The 19,641-nt window shown below is 40.5% G+C and overlaps 1 protein-coding gene across 1 annotated transcript in view; it reads left to right on the top strand.

Annotated features, from left to right (window-relative positions):
- The window catches only part of MSANTD2 (Myb/SANT DNA binding domain containing 2), a 31,623-nt gene that overhangs the window by 653 nt on the left and 11,329 nt on the right, over window positions 1–19,641 (top strand). The window contains exons 2-4 of the mRNA XM_026657877.2: window positions 12,700–12,790; window positions 13,367–13,625; window positions 15,720–15,780. Of these exons, the coding sequence (XP_026513662.1) occupies window positions 12,700–12,790; window positions 13,367–13,625; window positions 15,720–15,780 (411 nt within the window). The remainder of the gene's footprint in view (window positions 1–12,699; window positions 12,791–13,366; window positions 13,626–15,719; window positions 15,781–19,641) is intronic.

Below are 19,641 nucleotides of genomic sequence, written 5' to 3' on the forward strand. Positions count from 1 at the left end.
CATTTGATTTACTTTTTGTGTGTGAATGGTTCCCATTGATACACTATCTATGAATGAGTAAATTCTATGAGAGGCTAAACCTCAGGCTTCCTGCCAAAATGGACAGGTGAAGAACAGCAGTTGAATGTTAGTGCTGTCCAATACTGTGACTCAGCTGCTGCCACTTACTTGTGAAGATGACTTTTTTTGGTGCATTCTTTTTACATCTTGAACCCATTCCCTAATGGAGCTTAATGTGTTACAGTACACCCCACAATAGTGAGATCATGCCGTTACCTAATCTTTTGCATATCCTGGAACCCTGCTGTTACGATGCTCTTCAGTACAGTCATCTGGGAGGATGAGAGTATCGTATGGAAAACATGCTCAGAGGACCATTCAGGATAGTGCTGGAGTGCTCAAAACCAGACTTTTCTCACTAATTATCCAGCATCAGCCAAGGCTGGCGGTTTGTTTTTCAATGGAGCCAAGAGTTGGTCTCGATGCAGAAATTACGGAGTGAAATTCTCTGGACTATTTATGCACAACACCAGGCTAGATGATCATGGAGGATTCTAGTTTTCCATGATTTAAAAAAAACAAACACAAAATTCTCTGAAAAAACATAATCTGCATTTTTCCACTATTAAAATGAAACCCTGAACTTTCATTTTCCTAGCCACGCTATATATTGGCATTAGTTGAACACAATGTTTTATTGATACGGTAGAAACCCATTTATCTGATCTAATTGGGACCAGGCCCAGATTGGACAATCAAAAATTCGGATAACCCACAGAGCTTAAGCCCCAGGTGATGGGGCCCGGGCTGTTGGCCCCAGTTCAGTTAAGACGGAGAGGCTCAGATAAACAGGGCTCTACTGTATGTGTTTATTTTTTTTCACAAAATGTAAAAACTAAAGATTCTCTGTAAAAACACACATTCGTGGGGGGGGGTTCCCCATGGCAGTTGGATTTCTAGGATCCCCGATTATCACAATCGTGCTTTCTGGCTTTAAAATACCAACTCTCGTGGAATTTCAGTGAGATGTGGACGCCTGGCTCCTTTGGAAATGTCAGCCTAAATCGCTTTATTTAATTAAGTTATAGCTGAACCTCCACATTGATTTTTATAATCTATTTTGACTGGTATCCCTTGACATGCATTAAACAAAGAAACTAAAATTAATGAAATTGCAACTATAGTGTATAAACAAAGATATTTGGGATGCCACTTTTCTTAAGTCACGATTTATGTTTAGTGCTTTTAAACAATAACTATTTTGGTTTTCCTCAAACACTTAAATTACATAGAATCTATAGAATCTTGATTCACCTCCCCCCACCAATTCATTTAGCCCACTCTTCTGAAGAATAGTGTGTTCCATTTTTCAGTTGTATCAAATACATGCATCATGTTCGAATTAGGGTAAAATGCAAAGCATGATCCCAGTTCAAATCGCCTGTCTTTTAACATCTGCATATGCTTTTCTCCACATATGCACAGCTGGCCTGCAATCTAGAAATGAGCCTGCTTTTAAATTTGAACCAGAATCTTTAGAGTGGCTAAATTTAGGGATTCATATGTAACAGTTCTAACAATTATTGCTATCTTATATCTTCAAACAGAGACACGTTGAATATGACCCTGTTGATCTAGGAAGTTCTCTGGACCAACCGGCTTGTTAACCATGAAGCACAGAAAATTTAGATCTTAGTTTCCACATCAATGATATCTCAAAAGAATTTCGTTGAGCATGTATTTTCCCTGTTCTACAAATTTTAAATGATATCCTTAATTTTATCATTTCTTGGTCATTGATACTTTCTACTGATTATTCAATGGGTCTTCAAATTGCCTGTGGTCTCATAGTTCTTGTTAACAGAAGAATTACACCTCTACCCTGATATAACGCGACCCGATATAACACGATTTGGGATATAACGCGGTAAAGCAGCACTCCAGAGGGGGGGGGCTGCGTGCTCCGGCGGATCAAAGCAAGTTCTATATAGCGCGGTTTCACCTATAATGTAGTAAGATTTTTTTGGCTCCCGAGGACAGCGTTATATCGGGGTAGAGGTGTATTTGCTGAAATACACATGGTTGTTGCCCTGTACTATTGTTATTCTTCACTTGTATGTGAGCAAAAATTATTCAGTAGAGAAACCAATCAAAGTGGTTTACATGGCATTGGTCTAGCTACCCCTGTGCAGTAATGTGAAGAGAGAGTCTCTAATTTTGATTCAGAATTTCAAAAAAAAAAGCTATATTCTGGAGAAAGTATCACAAAACATCCCACATCCTGCATGAAGTGCAAATTCATTTTTTAAAACTGTGTATCTTCCGTTCACCTAAAACTCTCTCTGCTTTAGAGAGAGAACAAGAGCTTAGTTCTTAACCTGAATCGCAAAGCATAGAGATTAACTACATAAAAACTGAGCTTTTTTATAGTACTTTGCATTGTCAGACTGATGTATGTACAATAATATGAAGATCTAAAGCGGATGTGTTAGTGAAAGTGGTGTTCCTCAGGATTAGTTATAATTGAGCTACAATACTTGGGTTATGTGGTCTCATCCCAGTCCTAACTTTTAAATGCATCACTGAAAACAATACATGTAGATGTACTGTGACAGTGGGCACAGTGCGTAAAGTCTTCGATCAGTCAATCTCCTCTGGCCAAAACAGCAGAAATGTTCAAAGGTTCTGCTTTTAGACTTTTCTAGAAGGAAAAAGAGTACTATTAAATAGTATACCTATATCATTTTAAAAAATACTTTGCAGTAATCTTATGCATTTTAAAATCCTTTTAAACAATTTCTTCTCCAATAACATTTACACTCTTCTTCAACAAAGGAAAAATATTGTCAAATGTTGTGCATTTGACAACACTGTGTTTATAAGTTTGACTCACAGGCAGAATTTTCATGTTAACTTATTTCAGTTTATCTATATCCACTATAGCGGAAACTATCACCATCTTTCAGATTAATCTGCCTTTCCAGGTGGACAGTACCCTTCAGAGTTGCAGCTTAACATTGTATTGATGCTAGTCATTTGTTTGAACTTGACACTATTTTTTTAATAAATAGTTGGACTAGTTATCTTCCATTGTTGTATTCAGTGTTGCCATTTTGTTCCCGGGATATTAAAGACACAAGGTGGGTGAGGTAATATCTGTTTGGCTTCAGCTAGAGTGTGAATCTCTTTTAAAATATCGACACTATATCCACTGTTGTGACTGAGCCCTACATGGCCAACCTAGTGTTGATCTCTATATCATGCTGATCTGAAGGGAAAGAACTTGTCCAAAATCTTGAGTTGTATTACAGAGTAACTACCTCCACTGATCTGTCCTCATGATTCCCATGATCTTAGTAACTGAATACTTGTGTATAGCAATCGTTCCTCACACTCCAAACTGTTCGGTAGATTTCTGCTGGACTTCGGATATTCTCAGCAGACATTTTATTTTTTAATTGTAAGAGCACCTTTTAAACAGTTTTCATATGATTGATACATTTACCGGTCATCTCCAGACATGTGGTATAAATCACAGAAGAAAAAAACACCTAGAAGATTCTAATTGGAAAGTCTTCTGTTAGATGACGGAGAGACACAAGTAAGAGGGAAACAACAATCTGCCTTTGAATATTAACTTAAAGTGACAAACATTAACTCTAGAACACATCTCTTGGGCATCCCATTTTAAATTAAAGATTTTAAATCATGATCCAGCACATCTAATATTGAGCTGTTCCAGTGGCGAGTTACTCACTTTTTCAAAATTGGAAACTTGTTTTCTGTTTGAAGTTTTTCTAGCTTCAACTTCCAGTCACTGGCTCTTACCCCTTTTGTCTGATAGATTAGAGCCCCCTGTCGTATCCTCCCTGGGCTGATACTTATAGCCCATGTTACCTCTTAACCTTTTCTTCAGTACGCTGAATAGATTTAAATGCCTTAAGTCTCTGTGTGAGGCATATTTTCCAGGGCTTGTAGCTCTCCTCCAAATAATCACCAATTTCTAAACTTCCTTGGTGGGAGGACCTCCTGTATCTCTGCATACATGAGAATAGCTTCCTGGTGGTACCTGTAAGGTGGGGGGAAATTACAATAGACAAATACTGCAATAATAAGGATGAGTTTTGGAACTTCCTTATGGATATCTTTTTGAACTATGTTGTAAGAGCAGCGCCTGGGGATTGCAGTGGGCTATTGCTGATAGTTGTTGTATGTCCGTGTGTCTTCTTCTAGGGGATCAAACTATGAGTAGATCCTGTTTGCAGACCTTAATATTAAGAGTTCTGAAAAAGTATAAACTTCCCCAAAGTGACTGAGCCATGTCTGTTTCCTAAATATACAATGGAGGTATCCTTCTCCTATAAGCTGACTACAAGAGTATTGTAATATACAATGTAATCTGCACTAGTCATTTCCAAGTGGATTGTATTGTCTATCCTAGCTGGCAAAAGTCACATTAATAATCCTGTAAGTGTCAGTCTAGTGGCACTTAGTTCATTTTTTTAATTGTGTCCTTAACTGATTAAGGCAGACTATTATTTGGGCCTCCTGTCCTTGACAATGATGATCCAAATTACTTTTAGGTTGGTAGGCAAGAATCTGAATGGCCAAGATGCAGTAGTTGCTGCTGGAAGATTGACTGTTTCTGTACTGTCTTCTACATTCTATTAAGTGCTTCAGAATTTACTGGGTGCACCTGAAACTAATGAAACCCACAAATTCAGAGCAAAGTTAGCTGTGATACACTGGAATTGTAGGTTTTTGTTTATACAGCTAAATGTACATCTATATTAGTTTCTTGAGCAAGGATGACTAAGACTATGGTCTTGTCAGTTACTTTTTCCTGTCTAACTTTTTGGTTTTGGGCAAGATTGAGAAGGTGGCATTGGGGTAATTTCTTTCATTAATGGAATTCCACACATTTCCATTATCTCACACATCTGAAACCAGATTGTTTGTGTGTTCTCAATGGAGGCTAACATCTCTTTAGTGATGCCTAAGGTCAAAGTGTCAGTGCTCATCCTAGTATGCCAGCAGCGCTTGATGGTGTTGACTAAAATCTAGGTTCTTCTAAGGGTGGATGAAAGAACCTTATACTGGAGTAAGGCCTTCTTTCAGAGGTTAATGCTGGTCTACTGTACTTCCAAGAACCATGAAATCCATGGTTCCATCACATCTACTCTCTTTGGCTTACTGTGAAGCTACAAGTGAGACACAACAGGATGCAGTGGCACCAATACATTAATATTGAATACTGTCACCTCTCCATCATTCCTGCTCTCAGCAGTCTCACTGCTCTCCAGTGCTTCGTGGACTGTGATCTGGATGATGAACCAGCTGTGATTCAACCCAGGTCAGAAACAACTGATGTCTTGTTAGAAAGAAGCACTTAGACGAATGGATGGAAGCAACATCTGCAGAGGATTTCAGCTTTTTGCCAAAGTGGCTTGTGCTCTCATGGTTCTATTTGATCCACCACTTATCAATTCTTAGATGATGCTGGCCCTTACTGCCACATATTCTGCTGCTAGCCAAGAGGCTTGACCTATCAGCAGTGCTTTTTGTCACTTCTGTACTGGGAGCTGCCCTTGAAATCTGCCTGGATGACCAGACAGAAGGAATTTGATAGCAAGGTATAAAGGAGGCCTTAATAAAGTCTAGGATGAGGAATGCATCCGAAAAGTAATCCTTGATGGCCTTTGAACGGTAGAGAGGGTGTTTTCCTTGAAGGCAAGCAAATCTACTCTGGGATGCCCTTATTCATTAAAGATCACCATTAGTGCTTTTAAGGACTGTTATTAAGTAGTCTGCAAAACAATGTCTTGGTCAGCAGGTGAGAGCACAATAGCAAAGACCTAGTGAAGAGATACTTCTGTTAGTCTATAAAGTGCCACAGGACTCTTTTGTCGCTTTTTACAGATCCAGACGAACACGGCTACCCCTCTGATACTCTCTTCACCAGTAATTGTCTACTCCATCTCGCCCCAAATGCATGAGCTAATGCACCATGGCTTTGTTTTTGCTCAAGGAGCTGTATCTTGAGATCTTGACACAAGGAAGGAATGCTTTTAATGGTAGCTGTGTTGAAGTTCAAGTAATTCATTGATGTGGAGTCTAGTTTTTTCCTTCCTTTTACAGTCACATGCTCAGATCTAGACCTGTCTAGTGCTTGTTGCCATGATATTGGTGGCTAGATGGGTTCCTTATACCAAGTTTGAAGCATTTGTACTCATTAATGCCTCCATCAGTACCAGTAAGACTTTCTGTTTGTCTTTAACTGTAGCAGGAATCCTTTCCATTACTCCACTTCAGGCTTTGCCACCAGAGCCTTAGCACGTAGGAATCCTGATGGTGGTGGTGTTGCCACGAGGGGTGGCACTGGCAGTCTACGCCAGACTTCCTTGGTGCCTTGACTAAGTTGGGACTTATTCTGCTTGCTCCACTGGGCTTGATAACAAGCAAGAGTCTCTTCCCTGAATATGCATCTGCCCCATCTTTGTTCTCTTCCCCCCCCCCCCCCCCCAGCCTTCTGTACTTGTGGAGATTTTCTGAACTGCCTTGTCCTTATGGAGCCCTGGGTCCTCAACTTTTGTGGAAATGGACTAGACAGAGGTCTCTGTAGATTTCCATCCTCAAAGGAGATGAGGTCTAGCTGCTGTTCTGCTGCTTCCAATTTGGCTTCCCTGGAGCTGTCATCTCCAACACGACAGATTAATAAGTAGACACTTAAAAACTTCCTGTCATTCTAATTTTCTTCAGGCATTAATGTGGACTTCTCATTGCTCCTTAGCTGACAATGTCTGGACTAATAATATCAAGTCCATAGGAATAGTTTTACTTCTCAGCATCTCTGGCTACTGCTGCTGCCACTAATGAAAAAATCAATCCAGTTGGATCTCCTGGGGTCTAAAGCATGTGCTTCAGCCATTGCAGAGGAGAATCACTAACAAACTGTTGCTTTAGTTAAATTAACTGAGGATGGAAGCAAAGTTCAGCATGTCTGAGGGCTAGTTGGTGGCTAAATAAGTCCAAAGAGCAAATCAAGAAGTGGTGGATCTGAGGTGGTCCAAAATAAGTCCAAGCTGTCTCAGCTTTCTATCTTCATGTGTGAGGATTGTCAGTCTTAACTTACCCTACAGATGACAATTTCTGATGGGTTTGAGCTATGTTCCCATAGACAGCATGAGATATGAACCTTAGGACAGAGGCAAATGAAGCTCATGAGGTCATTTCCCCCTTATTTCTACTATCTCTTTAAAAACAACATTCCTCTCGGCTATTGCAGTAGATAGCTGACATCCCTTACACTGTTACACTGGATAGGGTGGTCCTGTTTCCTCATCCCAAATTCCTGTCTCAAGTGATCTCTGGTGCTGGACATCAACCTGCTGGCTTTGTTCTCCAAGCCTTAGTGGCATTGAGGGAAGTGTTTTTCACATCAGGGTCCATAGTGTGGACAGAAGACTCTTAGCTATTTAAACGAGACCAAAACAATCCAAACATCCCTGGTCACTCTGGCTTATAGGGATAAGAGAGAGTCAATCCTGCTCAGCCCACAGGGTGATTTATTTGGATAGTCTATGCTTGACTGTTCTGACTTGGCACATGTTCAGCCACCTCTGAGAGTTGGATCACATTCAAATAGGTGTAAGGCAGCCTCTGTTACTTGCTTTTTCAAAATCTCTCACTGAACTATGCAAGGCTGCTCTTTAGAACTCTGGTCCTTCACTCAGCATTATAACTTGGACTTGGACTTCTTCTTAACGAATCCTTGCTTGCCTGCAGAAGGCTGACGACTGCTTATTTATTTGCTGAGAGAGAAGTCATATGGCTAGCTCTCAAGGGGTCAGCAAGGATTCCTGAATTAATAGATGGAACTGATGGTAGTTTTGGCCTCTGCCCCTTTTGTGCCTTATGACTCCAGAGCAATGGGGAGGAGGCAAGTGGCCCCAACAGACACTGCTTGCTTGAAGCTTCTGAGCTGAGCACACACTTCTATCAAGAATGTAGATCTAGATGAACAATTTGAAGAATCAGTGTTCTGCCAGGATGGTTTTCAACTGGAGTTTGGTATTTGCTCCCTGTAGGCTCTAGAGACAATTTTGAGTAAGCATGTTGGACTCTGACACTAATTCCAGTCTCTTGAATCATCCTCTCATTAAAAAGTTCTTCAGGGCACCAGTTCCTGAAAACACTTCTGGTAAAGAAATGTTAAACTCCCCTCTGTGTTGCTCTCCTTGTATCTGCTACCCTGGCAAGAGGACTTCTGGGATGGGAACTTTAGTAATATAAAGATGTTTAATGTACCATTCATTGGATGGGCTCTACCCACCATTCCAAACTTTATCCCAGAAGTAGAGTTTTACTGGTCTCAGAAAATAATTTCATTCTTTCAGACAAACCGTCTTTTAAAAAAATAAATAAATAAATAAAAACCTGCTTGCACAAGGAGAGCTATTGGAAGCCGCCTGAGCAGAACAAAAATTCAGATCACCCATATTTTTCATCCAGTATGTAGATTTTTAAGGCCTAAAGGGACCATTATGATCCTCTAGTCTGACCACCTGCTTAACGCAAGCCAGAGAATTTCACCCAGAAATTCTTGCATCAAGCCTGTAATTTCTGCTTGGGCTAGAACATATGTACGGCCCTTTGTTTTCAGTGGTGTTTTTTTTAAATTTCCTGGTAATTGTTGTATCTTATTACAAAATTAAAGAGTTTTCTAGGTAAATATTCTTCTCTTGTATCTTTGTTTTGAAGTTTAAAAAAAATCTTCCATGTTCTGAAATGTCATTGGATAGCTTTTTCATTTTGAACCCATTTTAGCATGAAAAGTAGTTCACTAACATTCGTTTGCTCTGAATGCTGATAGCATGGATACTTCTCTCCAACAGTGGTAACATGTATGTGCTGGCCATTGGATTGAAAACTGTACATACACCAGTGCTCAAGTCATTCTGGTACTCCTGAATTGGCTCCCCCAAAGCCTGGACTGGCTCCAGAAGGAGAGAGACCAGTTAACGAGCTGCTATCTCTCCTTCCAAAGTGGGAAGCTGGGTTCAGAGAGTTCTGGCACTTCCAAAATATGGGTGAAAATCAGTAAAAACTGAGTAATAGCTTTGGTAAAATCTGGGAAATTTTCAGTAAAAATCAATAAACTGAAAACAAAGGGCCATAAATCTATTTTTGATCAAGATCTGGAGTATCTTACAGCAGAGATTTGTAAGACCATTACCTGGTCATACATAGACTTTTAGTAAGCATGACAAAAGACCCTCTCTTTGAATTTTTCCCCTTAATTGGAGAAGGTTGTTTGCTGTTGGAGAAATAAACAAGATGGTGAGGATCACTGACTTGTACGAAGTGTTAACCGATAAAATCTCGTACGTGTGTGGCAGCTCCTCAGCCCTTTGCCCTTTCAGTCTTTTCCATGGAACTCTTGCTTAGCTACACTGGTGATTCATAACTAGACCAGGTGAGTCAGGTATACAGCTTCAGAAAACATAGCTGCAGTGGGAAACTGATTGGTGGGGATAAGGACATCACTGCCCATATTGACAGCCTGGAAAACTGGAGCTGCTGAGTAGGGCTCGGTTCCAGCATTAGTGGGCAAACTACTGGAGGTACCTATATGCTACAGCAGCAGTGAGGGGTGACCTGTTTCCAGGGGCTGAGCATGTAGTGCAAGCGTCTCTGGATTTCCTAGTGCCACATTTTCTATGTATGGCTTTTAAGTTATAAATGTTGAGCAGAGACGGTCTTTATTTTCTGAGCGTAGAGCACCCAGTATTTGTTTGTTCTGGCGTATTCTGAGAAGGCATCTGATGGTTAGCACCACACATTGAATAGTTACATTAAAAATGAACATGATTTTTTCTTCTGAAAAGACTTACGATATAAAGGTGCTGGTAGGACACTATATGGAGATGTGGTGTTAATGCCCTTGAGCAGGAGTCCAGCTGCATTCTGGGAGGGAGAGAGGGACTACAAGGCTTGAAAAAGCCTCTCTCCAGTGATAACATGGGAATTCTTATAGGTGTAGGGAGAATTAAGGCTTCATTTTCAAAAACAACCCCCCCTGCTCTTCTTTATAATAATTATGCAGAAAATCTGCAGAATGTCTCGATGCCGTGCTGCATTCTTGAGCCTGCAAACAGCTGCCGAGTGAAATGAATAACTCTTGTTAGCTGCAAGGTGGTCATGCAGAATCATGTGGGGCAGCAGTGAAACAGAACAGAATACGCCCGTTTTAGTTCAGTGCTGTTAAAGCCATGTGCTGTAGAGGCATAGAGGAGATCTCCATGATGAAGCAAATGGAAAATGTCTGTGGGGAGGAGAAAATAGAGTAGGGACTGCCACTCCAGGGAAGGAAAATAGAGGTCCCACCAACAGTTTTTAGCTATAGGTTGGCAGGAGGAGCTCTTCTTTCAGAAGCTAATGGGGTTGTAGAAAGCTTTGAATTTATCAGATGTCTACTGACCAGAGGTGAATATGAAAGATGGAATCATCCAAGCAAGGCCCTGGGTCCTTTTGGCAGTAATCTCAGCATATGCTTTCCATCCTACCAAAGTATCTGGAGATGTGTTCTGACCAGAGCACTGCCTCCTTCATCTTTTGCATTGGTCTCTGCTGAGTAGGTGCTTGGTGAACTTTTGCCATGGTCTTCGCAAAATAACATTAGTGTTGAGGGCCGAATGAAATAAATGGCTGCTAATAAGATTGCCTCTGCTGAAGTCTTAAATGGATAATTTGGTAACATCCATCCAAGGGAGAACTCTTTTTTGAAATTGAGTTTTAAGCATTGAAGCCAATGTTTGCAGATGTTGAGGGCTCCCAAAGGACCTAATCAGAGGATATTGAAGCTTCTCCATTAACTTTGCTGGAGACAACAGTGTGTTTATTTAGCCTGGCTATTAATAAAGCAGTTAGAATCTCTTGGGCCTTCAAATTGAGACAGCAGTACCATTGTTGCTCAGTTGGATAAGGAAATCTTACATACCTTGCAATAATATAAAATTGTCATGAAAACTGTTTTAAAATTTGAGTACACTGATTTCTAAAAAAATCTATGAATGATATGCAATGGTGGTGTAGCTGTGTCAGTTGTCGGATCTTAGAGAGACGAGGTGGGGGGAGGTAACCTCTTTTATTGGACCAACTTCTGTTGGTGAAAGACAGGCTTTTGATCTTACACAGAGCTCTTCTTCAGGTCACAAATGATATAGTAGTTTACATGTTACCCTGTGACACTGTCATAAATGAGGTGAAAAATGTAGCATCAGTCTAGAGTGAGACAAAGTATCCATCTGAAAGTGTAGTTCTGCTCTGCAAAGTGACTTTAAAACTGGTACTTCCTACTCGCATGTATTCTCTGTGTATCTGGGTATTACCTGCTTGGTCTAACCACTGACCTGTTTAGTGTTTACTTCTTTAGCCTTGCAGTGCCCTCCCCCAAAGAGGGATGCAGTTCTCTCATGGATCATCAACAGATTAAGCATCAAATGCAGGGTCTAGTTCTACCCACAATTACTCATCTGGCCCCATTGAACACACAGTTGTTGAACAGGTGGAAAGTGATTATCAACACTTGAAAACTTTACCCAACACCTACTAAATGGAGGACTCTGCCTACTAACCAGCGGTAGATACTAAAGACACAGGTGGCAGGGGGACAGTAGCCCTGCGATCAATATCCCCTGCCACCTTTGCTCCTGTTTCAACTAGAATATTGTCCTACAACCTTGCTTGGGAAGGGAGGGGGTGCTTGTAGCTCTGACACTTTAAAGCACCTTTTTCCAGTTATGGAAGAAAAGTAGTTTCTCTTCCTCTCTGGTCTCCTGGCTGTTGCATCTTGGGAGGGATGAGATCTCTGCTACTCTGCACTGTCCCAGTTTCCATTTTTTGACTCTTCAGCATTGAATAACTTTGTGCCTGCTGTTGGTGCTGTATATAGCTTTCCCAAGCAGCAGCATGCAACTAGCATGAGTTTTTGATAGCTGCACTTCTGCCCTCCAGATTTCTGAATATCAGCCCTGGAACTGATCAGAGTTGTCTGTTTCTATGAGCCACACTGGAGCTGTCTTGAGAATCCAGAAGAGACATCGGTTTACATTCTTGGCTTGGAAGGTGGTTTTTGCAACCAAAAGTGCTAGAAACGTGGTGGCTCTGTAGAAGGTGACCTAGTAGAGCCTGTCCTCGGCCCAGAAGTGCATCTTTCAAGCCCTAATGCTTGCTTTTGTGAGAGAACACAGCTTGATTTTCTTATTCAAGGTTCAGTTTGAAGTGATGGCAGTTACGAGAAAAATGTTTTGTAAATTGAGTACATCTGATAGGAAGTCCTTGAAACGCAGTAGATGTGGAATCCTACAAAGCAATTTAGTCACTTTTCAAAGTAGAACCACACTTTATTCATGTCCCTTAATGTTTTTAATTCAAAGACTTTCTAAACAGCTCCTCCTTGACTTGGAAAATTGGAAGCAGATGCAGAAGAGTTAGATTTCATACTGTATCTTATAATAATGCATAGTACTTGCTACCAACTCAGCCACTAGAATAAGAAATCAAATAGGTGCAAAAAACCTGGTCTAAGCTTGGCAATCTGTCTTTATTGGAGGCTTCAAAATCTGAACTGGACTCTGTTGTAATGGATTGCTAGATGTGGCCATCTTAGTATTGTTTCTTGATGATTTGATGTTTGAGTCTGGGAATTTGGAGCATTATTGATTTGACCTCTTTTAAATTTCAGCAGCTTCCCAAGAGAGAGAGTGAGTTAGTAAGGAATGCAAAATATGTAAGTAATACATTTTACTAGCTAAATAGTTTAGGCAAACATTGTTTACCTTGTATCTTCTTACTAGAATAAGGAAGGTTGGACTGTCTTTGCTTTTGGGGACTCTTCTTTCTATCTCCCCCTCCCCCACCTTCTCCAAACTGTGGGCACAACAACAGCTGTACTCTCTCCTTCCTGTAGAAGGTGTGCATTCTATGGGCTGGCTGGTATATTGGATGGGATTTGTGTTTGTTTTCCTGTAATATGTAGCAGACTTATGTATTCTCCCCTGCCCTCAAAATCCCCAACTTTGAAACTGGCGAACCTGCAGATGCTATACAACTTTGTTCTTTGTAATTGATATTCAAGCTAAAGCATCGTGTGTCAGGAACATCAAAGTTGTGATGCTTCCTGTCTTACAAAGGTTAATTTGGCAGTTTGGTGATTGGATTATAGTACTTGAACACATGGGACAAAGATTGAGCAATATAAGTAAAAATAAACAGATTGTCTAGCATTCTTATTCTATCTGCACGTGAGTGCGTGCCATTCTGGAAAGCTAGCATCAATTGAGTAACAAAAGGTTTTGTGTCTTAGACCCTTCGCAGGTGTTACAGTCGAGTGAAAGAACATGGTGTTGGGAAAAGGAAAAGCAGTTACACATTTGAACAATTGGAACAGGTGTTTGGTCAGGGAGGATGGGACTCGCAGCCCTGCCAGCCTGTACTCATTAATAGTAGCGGCTTGTACCAGGAGCTGGAATCGGATGGCAGCACTATGGAGGAATATTCACAGGAGGATTGGGGGAACCACAGTCAGGATCTTCACTGCTACCAGGGCGGAGACCCGGAGTTGGGTAAGAAATTGATTATTGATCCGTCTGTATGTTTTGGTTTTGCATGTGCTTGTAGCTACTCTAGTGCTAATCCTACTCCATAATCCTAATCCATCCTATGCCATAATGCTGCTATACCTACTTCTGTGTATTTCTTATACTTACAGGTTTAAGACTTGTCATAAATCAGAACTAATTCCTATAATTTGTACAATTGTATAAATCTAAAGTGCCTAATTTGCAGGGCTCCCTAAAGCTGTCAAACACCTTCTCTGTGTAACTAAATTGTGGACTGAACTGATTAACTGCTAATTTTTATTGTTAGTGAATTCTAACAAGTAGAATATTTGAAATAAGTAGACTTTAACTTGTTTGCATTATCTTATTTTAAAACAGGTACAGTAGCTCTTTTGTTCCTGACAAGATGCTAGAGTGGCCCATTGTTTAAAATTTGAGATTTGAGTTTTGCTTAAAAGGAACTTGAATGGGGGTTGAGAGGGAAGGAAATATGAATTGCTGAACTTGAGGTTAATTGATCTGTACTGCTGATGCTCACGGTCACACAACAAAAAATCTTGCAGGTAGATCTCATTATAAACTCATTATTCGTTAGACGTAAAAAGCTAGCAAGCCACACGCCACAACTACTTTTATGTTGTGCAAGTAAAATTGCCAAAATTTTGCCTTTTCCAAAAAAAAATCTCCCTAGTCTTCCAAATGCTGTTGCCCAACCCTGACAGATAGATATTACAGAAAGATCCACTTTCCTGAAAATATGCTTACATTTGACTTCCGAGTAAGTATTTTCTATAGAATAGAGGTACATTCTTGCCTACAATAAATAGGAAAGGAAAAGGTTTATGTATTTACCGAGTCTATGGAAGCTTATCAAAGTTAATTTTAAACAATGATTCCAATGGGATTGTAAGAGCGAGGCAGCATTTACAAGGGAAGATGGATAAAGGCACTGTTCTCGCTTTTTCGATTGTATTTGTAGGTTAAATTGGGGGGTGGAGGGGAGGTACACAAATATACCTTCATCTGCAGTTATATTCTGGGGACTGGTAAATTCTGACTTTGACTAAGGGCAGGTCTACACTAACCCCCCAATTCGAACTAAGGTACGCAACTTCAGCTACGTGAATAACGTAGCTGAAGTTCGAAGTACCTTAGTTCGAACTTACCTCCGTCCAGACGCGGCAGGTAGGCTCCCCCGTTGACTTCGCGTACTCCTCTCGTCGAGCTGGAGTACCGCAGTCGACGGTGAGCACTTCCGGGTTTGACTTATCGCATCCAGACAAGACGCGATAAGTCGAACCCAGAAGTTCGATTTACTTGCCGCCGAACTACCGGGTAAGTGTAGACCTACCCTAAGAGATGGATTAAATTGCATTTTCAAATGACAATAGCAATACCTCCTCAAACTAACTGAAGTATGAGAACTAGGAATGTTGGTTTTTAATTTAAAGAGGATCAGAATGTATGGGGGACTTGGGGAGCATAAGGCGTAAAAGGGGGCTACTTGAGATACAAGAGACAGGAAGGAGTTTCTTTAAACCATGTATTTAAAAAATGTACATAAATGAGGACTGTAATTCCATATAGGGGTTCTGGTGACTCAGGCTTTGCTCTGATGGTTTGTCACCATTATCCTTCAAAAGAATTACAGCAACATTTACATGCAGTTGGGGCTGACAATATTCTTTGTGTTCAGTGAATGGATATGAGAAAGGTACTTAGCACGCACACAGTCTAAATGGAATACAGATACGTTTGTTCTGGTGCTTGCTCTTCAAATGTGCTATTGAAAGCAGAATGGCCTTTTTCAGAATGTAGTTTACAATGAAATCAACTTGTGACTTAATGGCAGGAATTACTCTTGTCCTTGAAAGATCTTGCACATGTGAAGCCAGATTTTGATCCTGTAGCTAAAATTTCAGGGATGGTGATGTAGCTTACATAATAGCTGGTTTTAAGAGCTGAAGCAGTGTCCTCAGAGTGTGACATCAGAATTTTACTGGAAAACACTAAGTTGTTCAACTTATTACCTTTCAAAGTAAAAAGCTTTGGGAGAGTTTTAAATATATAACTGTCTGTTGGAACTTTGCTTTTCAGATGAAATGCCTGCCACAAAAAGAACATTAAAGATAAAGCAGGAATCTTCAGAAGAAGCACAGTAAGTAACTTATGAATGTTTTACTATTGAATGCATTTCCCATGGGGTGCTGTGCGGGAGGAGGATGTTAGAAACTTCTGACTATAATTATAAATACATTGTGCAAGACTATTGAAGAATCTGCTTTTTGCATCATTCCAGTTACCTCAAAACATGTGGAAAGCTTCACAACTCAAGTCTCTTTTGGCTCTGTTATACAGTAAACGAAGCAGAACTCTCTTTACATGAATGCAAAAATTAAACTGTGTAAAATACACATCCTAACCTTTGGGGATGTGGGTGGGCAGGTCTTGGGGTGCTCCGGCAAAAATCCTGACTCTTGGATCTATTTGTAATCTGGTTTCCATCTACCTAAAGTTTTGTCTCTTTGGGCATGCAGGAAAAGAGCATTTTAAATGTAGATGTTCATTAAAGTGTAACGGTATTCCCATTAACGAGTATAACTATAGAAGCTTAAAATTAGAACACAGACCTCTATCTAATACCAGCATAACACTGGAGAATGCAGAAAATACCTTGAAAGAAAGGGAACAATCAAGAAAAGGAGTGGGGTTTTGCTAGTTGAGCAATGCACATTTCTGTTGGCCCTGAGCCTTACTTGCTTTGAGTAAAACATTTAGCGTGATGAAGGATGGGCAAGTTTACTCTGTGCCTAGATGGTCATTTTTTTTTCTGCAACTTTGCGAGGCTAGATTGTAATCTTTTGCTGCATTGGTTTAACCTGGCAAATGGTGGGAAGTTTAATGTGTCTTTGCTCTTGTGGGAAGCAAATGAATCTCTTTCTCCATGACCACCTATTTTGGGGTGGGGGGGAAGAAACATGCTACGTGTGGATATTCTTTGCTGGAGAATGGGCCAGTGTGGAATAATAGTTTAATCTTATTTTGGGGCAGCATTTTTATGTAATGGCGCAGTGGCTAAGTGATAACTGCCTTACATATGTCTTCTATACACTTAACTGTAGAGGTCAATGCCCCTCCTATTAAAGTAAGCACACTGATTTCCATTCTAATACCCTGTTTTCAGTCTCTAATTTTTCAAGCTTTCAGGCTGGGATTTTCCAGGCTTGGTCTATGCCTCAAAGTGAACTTCAAATCTGATCAAAATCATTTTAGCAGATTGAGCATGAATTAGGAATTTTCTTTTTCCCCCATGTAAACATTTGTGGCCTCTCTTTGAGCCATTCTACAGCTGGAGGTCAAAATTTATATTTAAATAGTCCCGCGAAGTGTCTGGAGGGGAAGGGGGCATTCCTTAGAAAATGGACTTCCATTTTACTATGCTCAGACTTGGAAGGACATGTTCTGAGTGTTTGCAGTATACTTGGCACTGTTCATCCAAGGCTGGGAAGATTGATTTGTTCACAGCTGCATAGCTAAATTACACAGTGGTTTTAAATCCTTCATATCGTAAGATACCTTTTTATAAAAAGTAGAGGAGCTTTCTCTGAACCCCTGGACACTTGGCGAAGTGCATAGGAAGTAGACCTGCACTGGAGCTCCACAACTGAGAGAGGTGTAAAGCTACTTCCATAGCCAGACTTTTCCTGAGATGTGGGGGAGGGTCTTTTCCCTCTGGCCAAGGAGCCTTTTAATTATGCTTTAATTCTTTACTTAAAACAGGTTTAATTAAATACAGAGTTAACAGGATTTGCGACCTTCGCTGGAATTTTGATAGCATTGCATTAAGCAATCAAAATCTGAATGAACATCCTTCACTCTGTCCTTTGTACATATGAATATGATGTAGGCTGTAATTGCATTGCCAGAGATGATCATAAATGGGTGTGTATGTAGAGTTGTAGAAAAACAGGGTCTGAACTAGAGGCTGTAGCATAAATGCTCACATCCACAATAGGGCAGAACATACACTGTCCATTTAGCCTTAACTTCCACATTCCTTGTCTCCTGAGGGCTAATTAGTGCTATATTAGAATTGGAAAAGGTACAGAGAAGGGCAAGAAAAACTATAAGGGAATAGAATAGCTTCCATATGAGGAGAGATTAAAAAGACTGGGACTGTTCAGCTTGAAAAAGAGACGACTAAAGGGAATATGATAAAGGTCTATAAAATCATGAATGGTGTGGAGAAAGTGACTGAGAGTGTTGTTTATCCCTTCACATAACACAAGAACCAGAGTATCCAATGAAATTAATAGGCAGCAGATTTAAAACAAACAAAATAGTACTGTACTTCACACACTGCAAAACCAACATGTGGAATTTGTTGCCTTGTTATGAAGGCCAAATTACACTGGTGTTCAAAAAAGAATTGGATAAGTTGATGGAGGTTAGGTCCATCAATGGCTATTAGCCAAGAGGGTCTGGAATTCAACCCTATGCTCTGGGTGCCCCTAGCCTCTGACTGCCAGAAACTGGGAGTGGACAATAGGGGATGGATCCACTTGATTGCCTGTTCTGTTCATTTCCTCCGAACCACCTGGCATTGGCCATTGTCAGAAGAAAGGATATTGGGCTAGATGGACCCAATATGGCCATTCTTATGTTCTAATTTTACAGCATTAGCAGTTCTGCATTCTTTTATATGAAATATGTTTGAACTGTGTGATAACTTGACTACTTGTAAAGCTACTAGCTAACAAAGTTAAAGTGCATGTCTGCAGTTTCCACTGTAGCTGTTCCATGGCTTTGTCATGATCACACACAGAACCTTTTTTTTGTTTTGTTTTGTTTTTGCTATGTACCAAACAGTGTCTCCACTTTCTTTTTGGAAATAAGATAATAAGATAAGCTTTCCAGTTGGAATGGTTAGAGCAGAGTCTGGACAAATTTGGCCTAAAATGTAGAAATGACTGACACTTCTCTAAAACTTGTATAATATAAAAGTGTACAACGCTGTGCTAATGCATGAGAATTTGTGAAACCGACTAGAAACACAAATGAGATTAATTAATTAGTTTTATTTGCATGGTCCAAAATGAGATTGCACAAAACAAACGACATAAATAGAAAACGAGAGAATTTTATTTTTAATCCTGTATTAGGAATAGCCAGTGTTCTTAAACTCTATGATTGATAGAGCATTGGGGCCCTGAGTGCGCAAGGTACTTAGGCACATACTTAATTTAAGCAGGAGTAATTCCATTGAAATCATTGGACTTAATCGCACGTTAAAGATAGGCACATACTTGAGGACTTTGCTGAATCAGGGCATAGGTCAAACCTTTTTTTAAAAAATGGGTGAAATAGGGTCCTTGGGCCACTTACTTAGTTCCTAAGTATATGTTTAGGAGCCTAATTCTTGGCCCTAGCCTCTTTTCCATTCCATAGGTCAGCTTAAAGTACCCAGGTAAGGAAGGGAGCAAAGCCAGTGTGGTATGCTCTTTTTTTCCCCCCTAGTTCAGAGAAGACCTACTCTGCTCCTCTGGGATAGCCCTGATTTTAGGGAAGTGGGACTGGGGGATGTTCCCCTGCAGACCCCGGAGGTTGAGCTTGAATTTCAAGTAGATGTTAATTCTATGGCTGCTTTTATCAGAGACAGGTGGGACAGGGTAGGTATCCAGCAGTAGCATACTTCCATGGCCAAAGGCAGCTGTAAGAGTAGCATGGAGGAGCTGATTCTTTGCTCTGCAGATCTAGAGGGCTGTGCCATACCTATGCACTTCTCCTTTAGGGGAGCTTGGGGGGAAATTCCACAGGGTATACCGTGTGTGGTGTCTTAAGGCCTTTATACCCCTTTTGCAGTTCTACAATGAAAGGACCACACCGTAACACACGTGGTGGGGTTTATCCCTGACAATGGCCCTTTGAAGTGGAGGAAATCAATGCAGCTAGCGAGGGGTAACTTTCTTGGAGACTTGTCATTGAACCATAGGACACATGCATTGGAATTAGTATGGCA

This window comes from Terrapene carolina, unplaced genomic scaffold (genome assembly GCF_002925995.2).
Source record: "Terrapene carolina triunguis isolate 2854851 unplaced genomic scaffold, T_m_triunguis-2.0 Scaffold374, whole genome shotgun sequence".
In the NCBI taxonomy this organism is placed as follows: domain Eukaryota; kingdom Metazoa; phylum Chordata; order Testudines; family Emydidae; genus Terrapene; species Terrapene triunguis.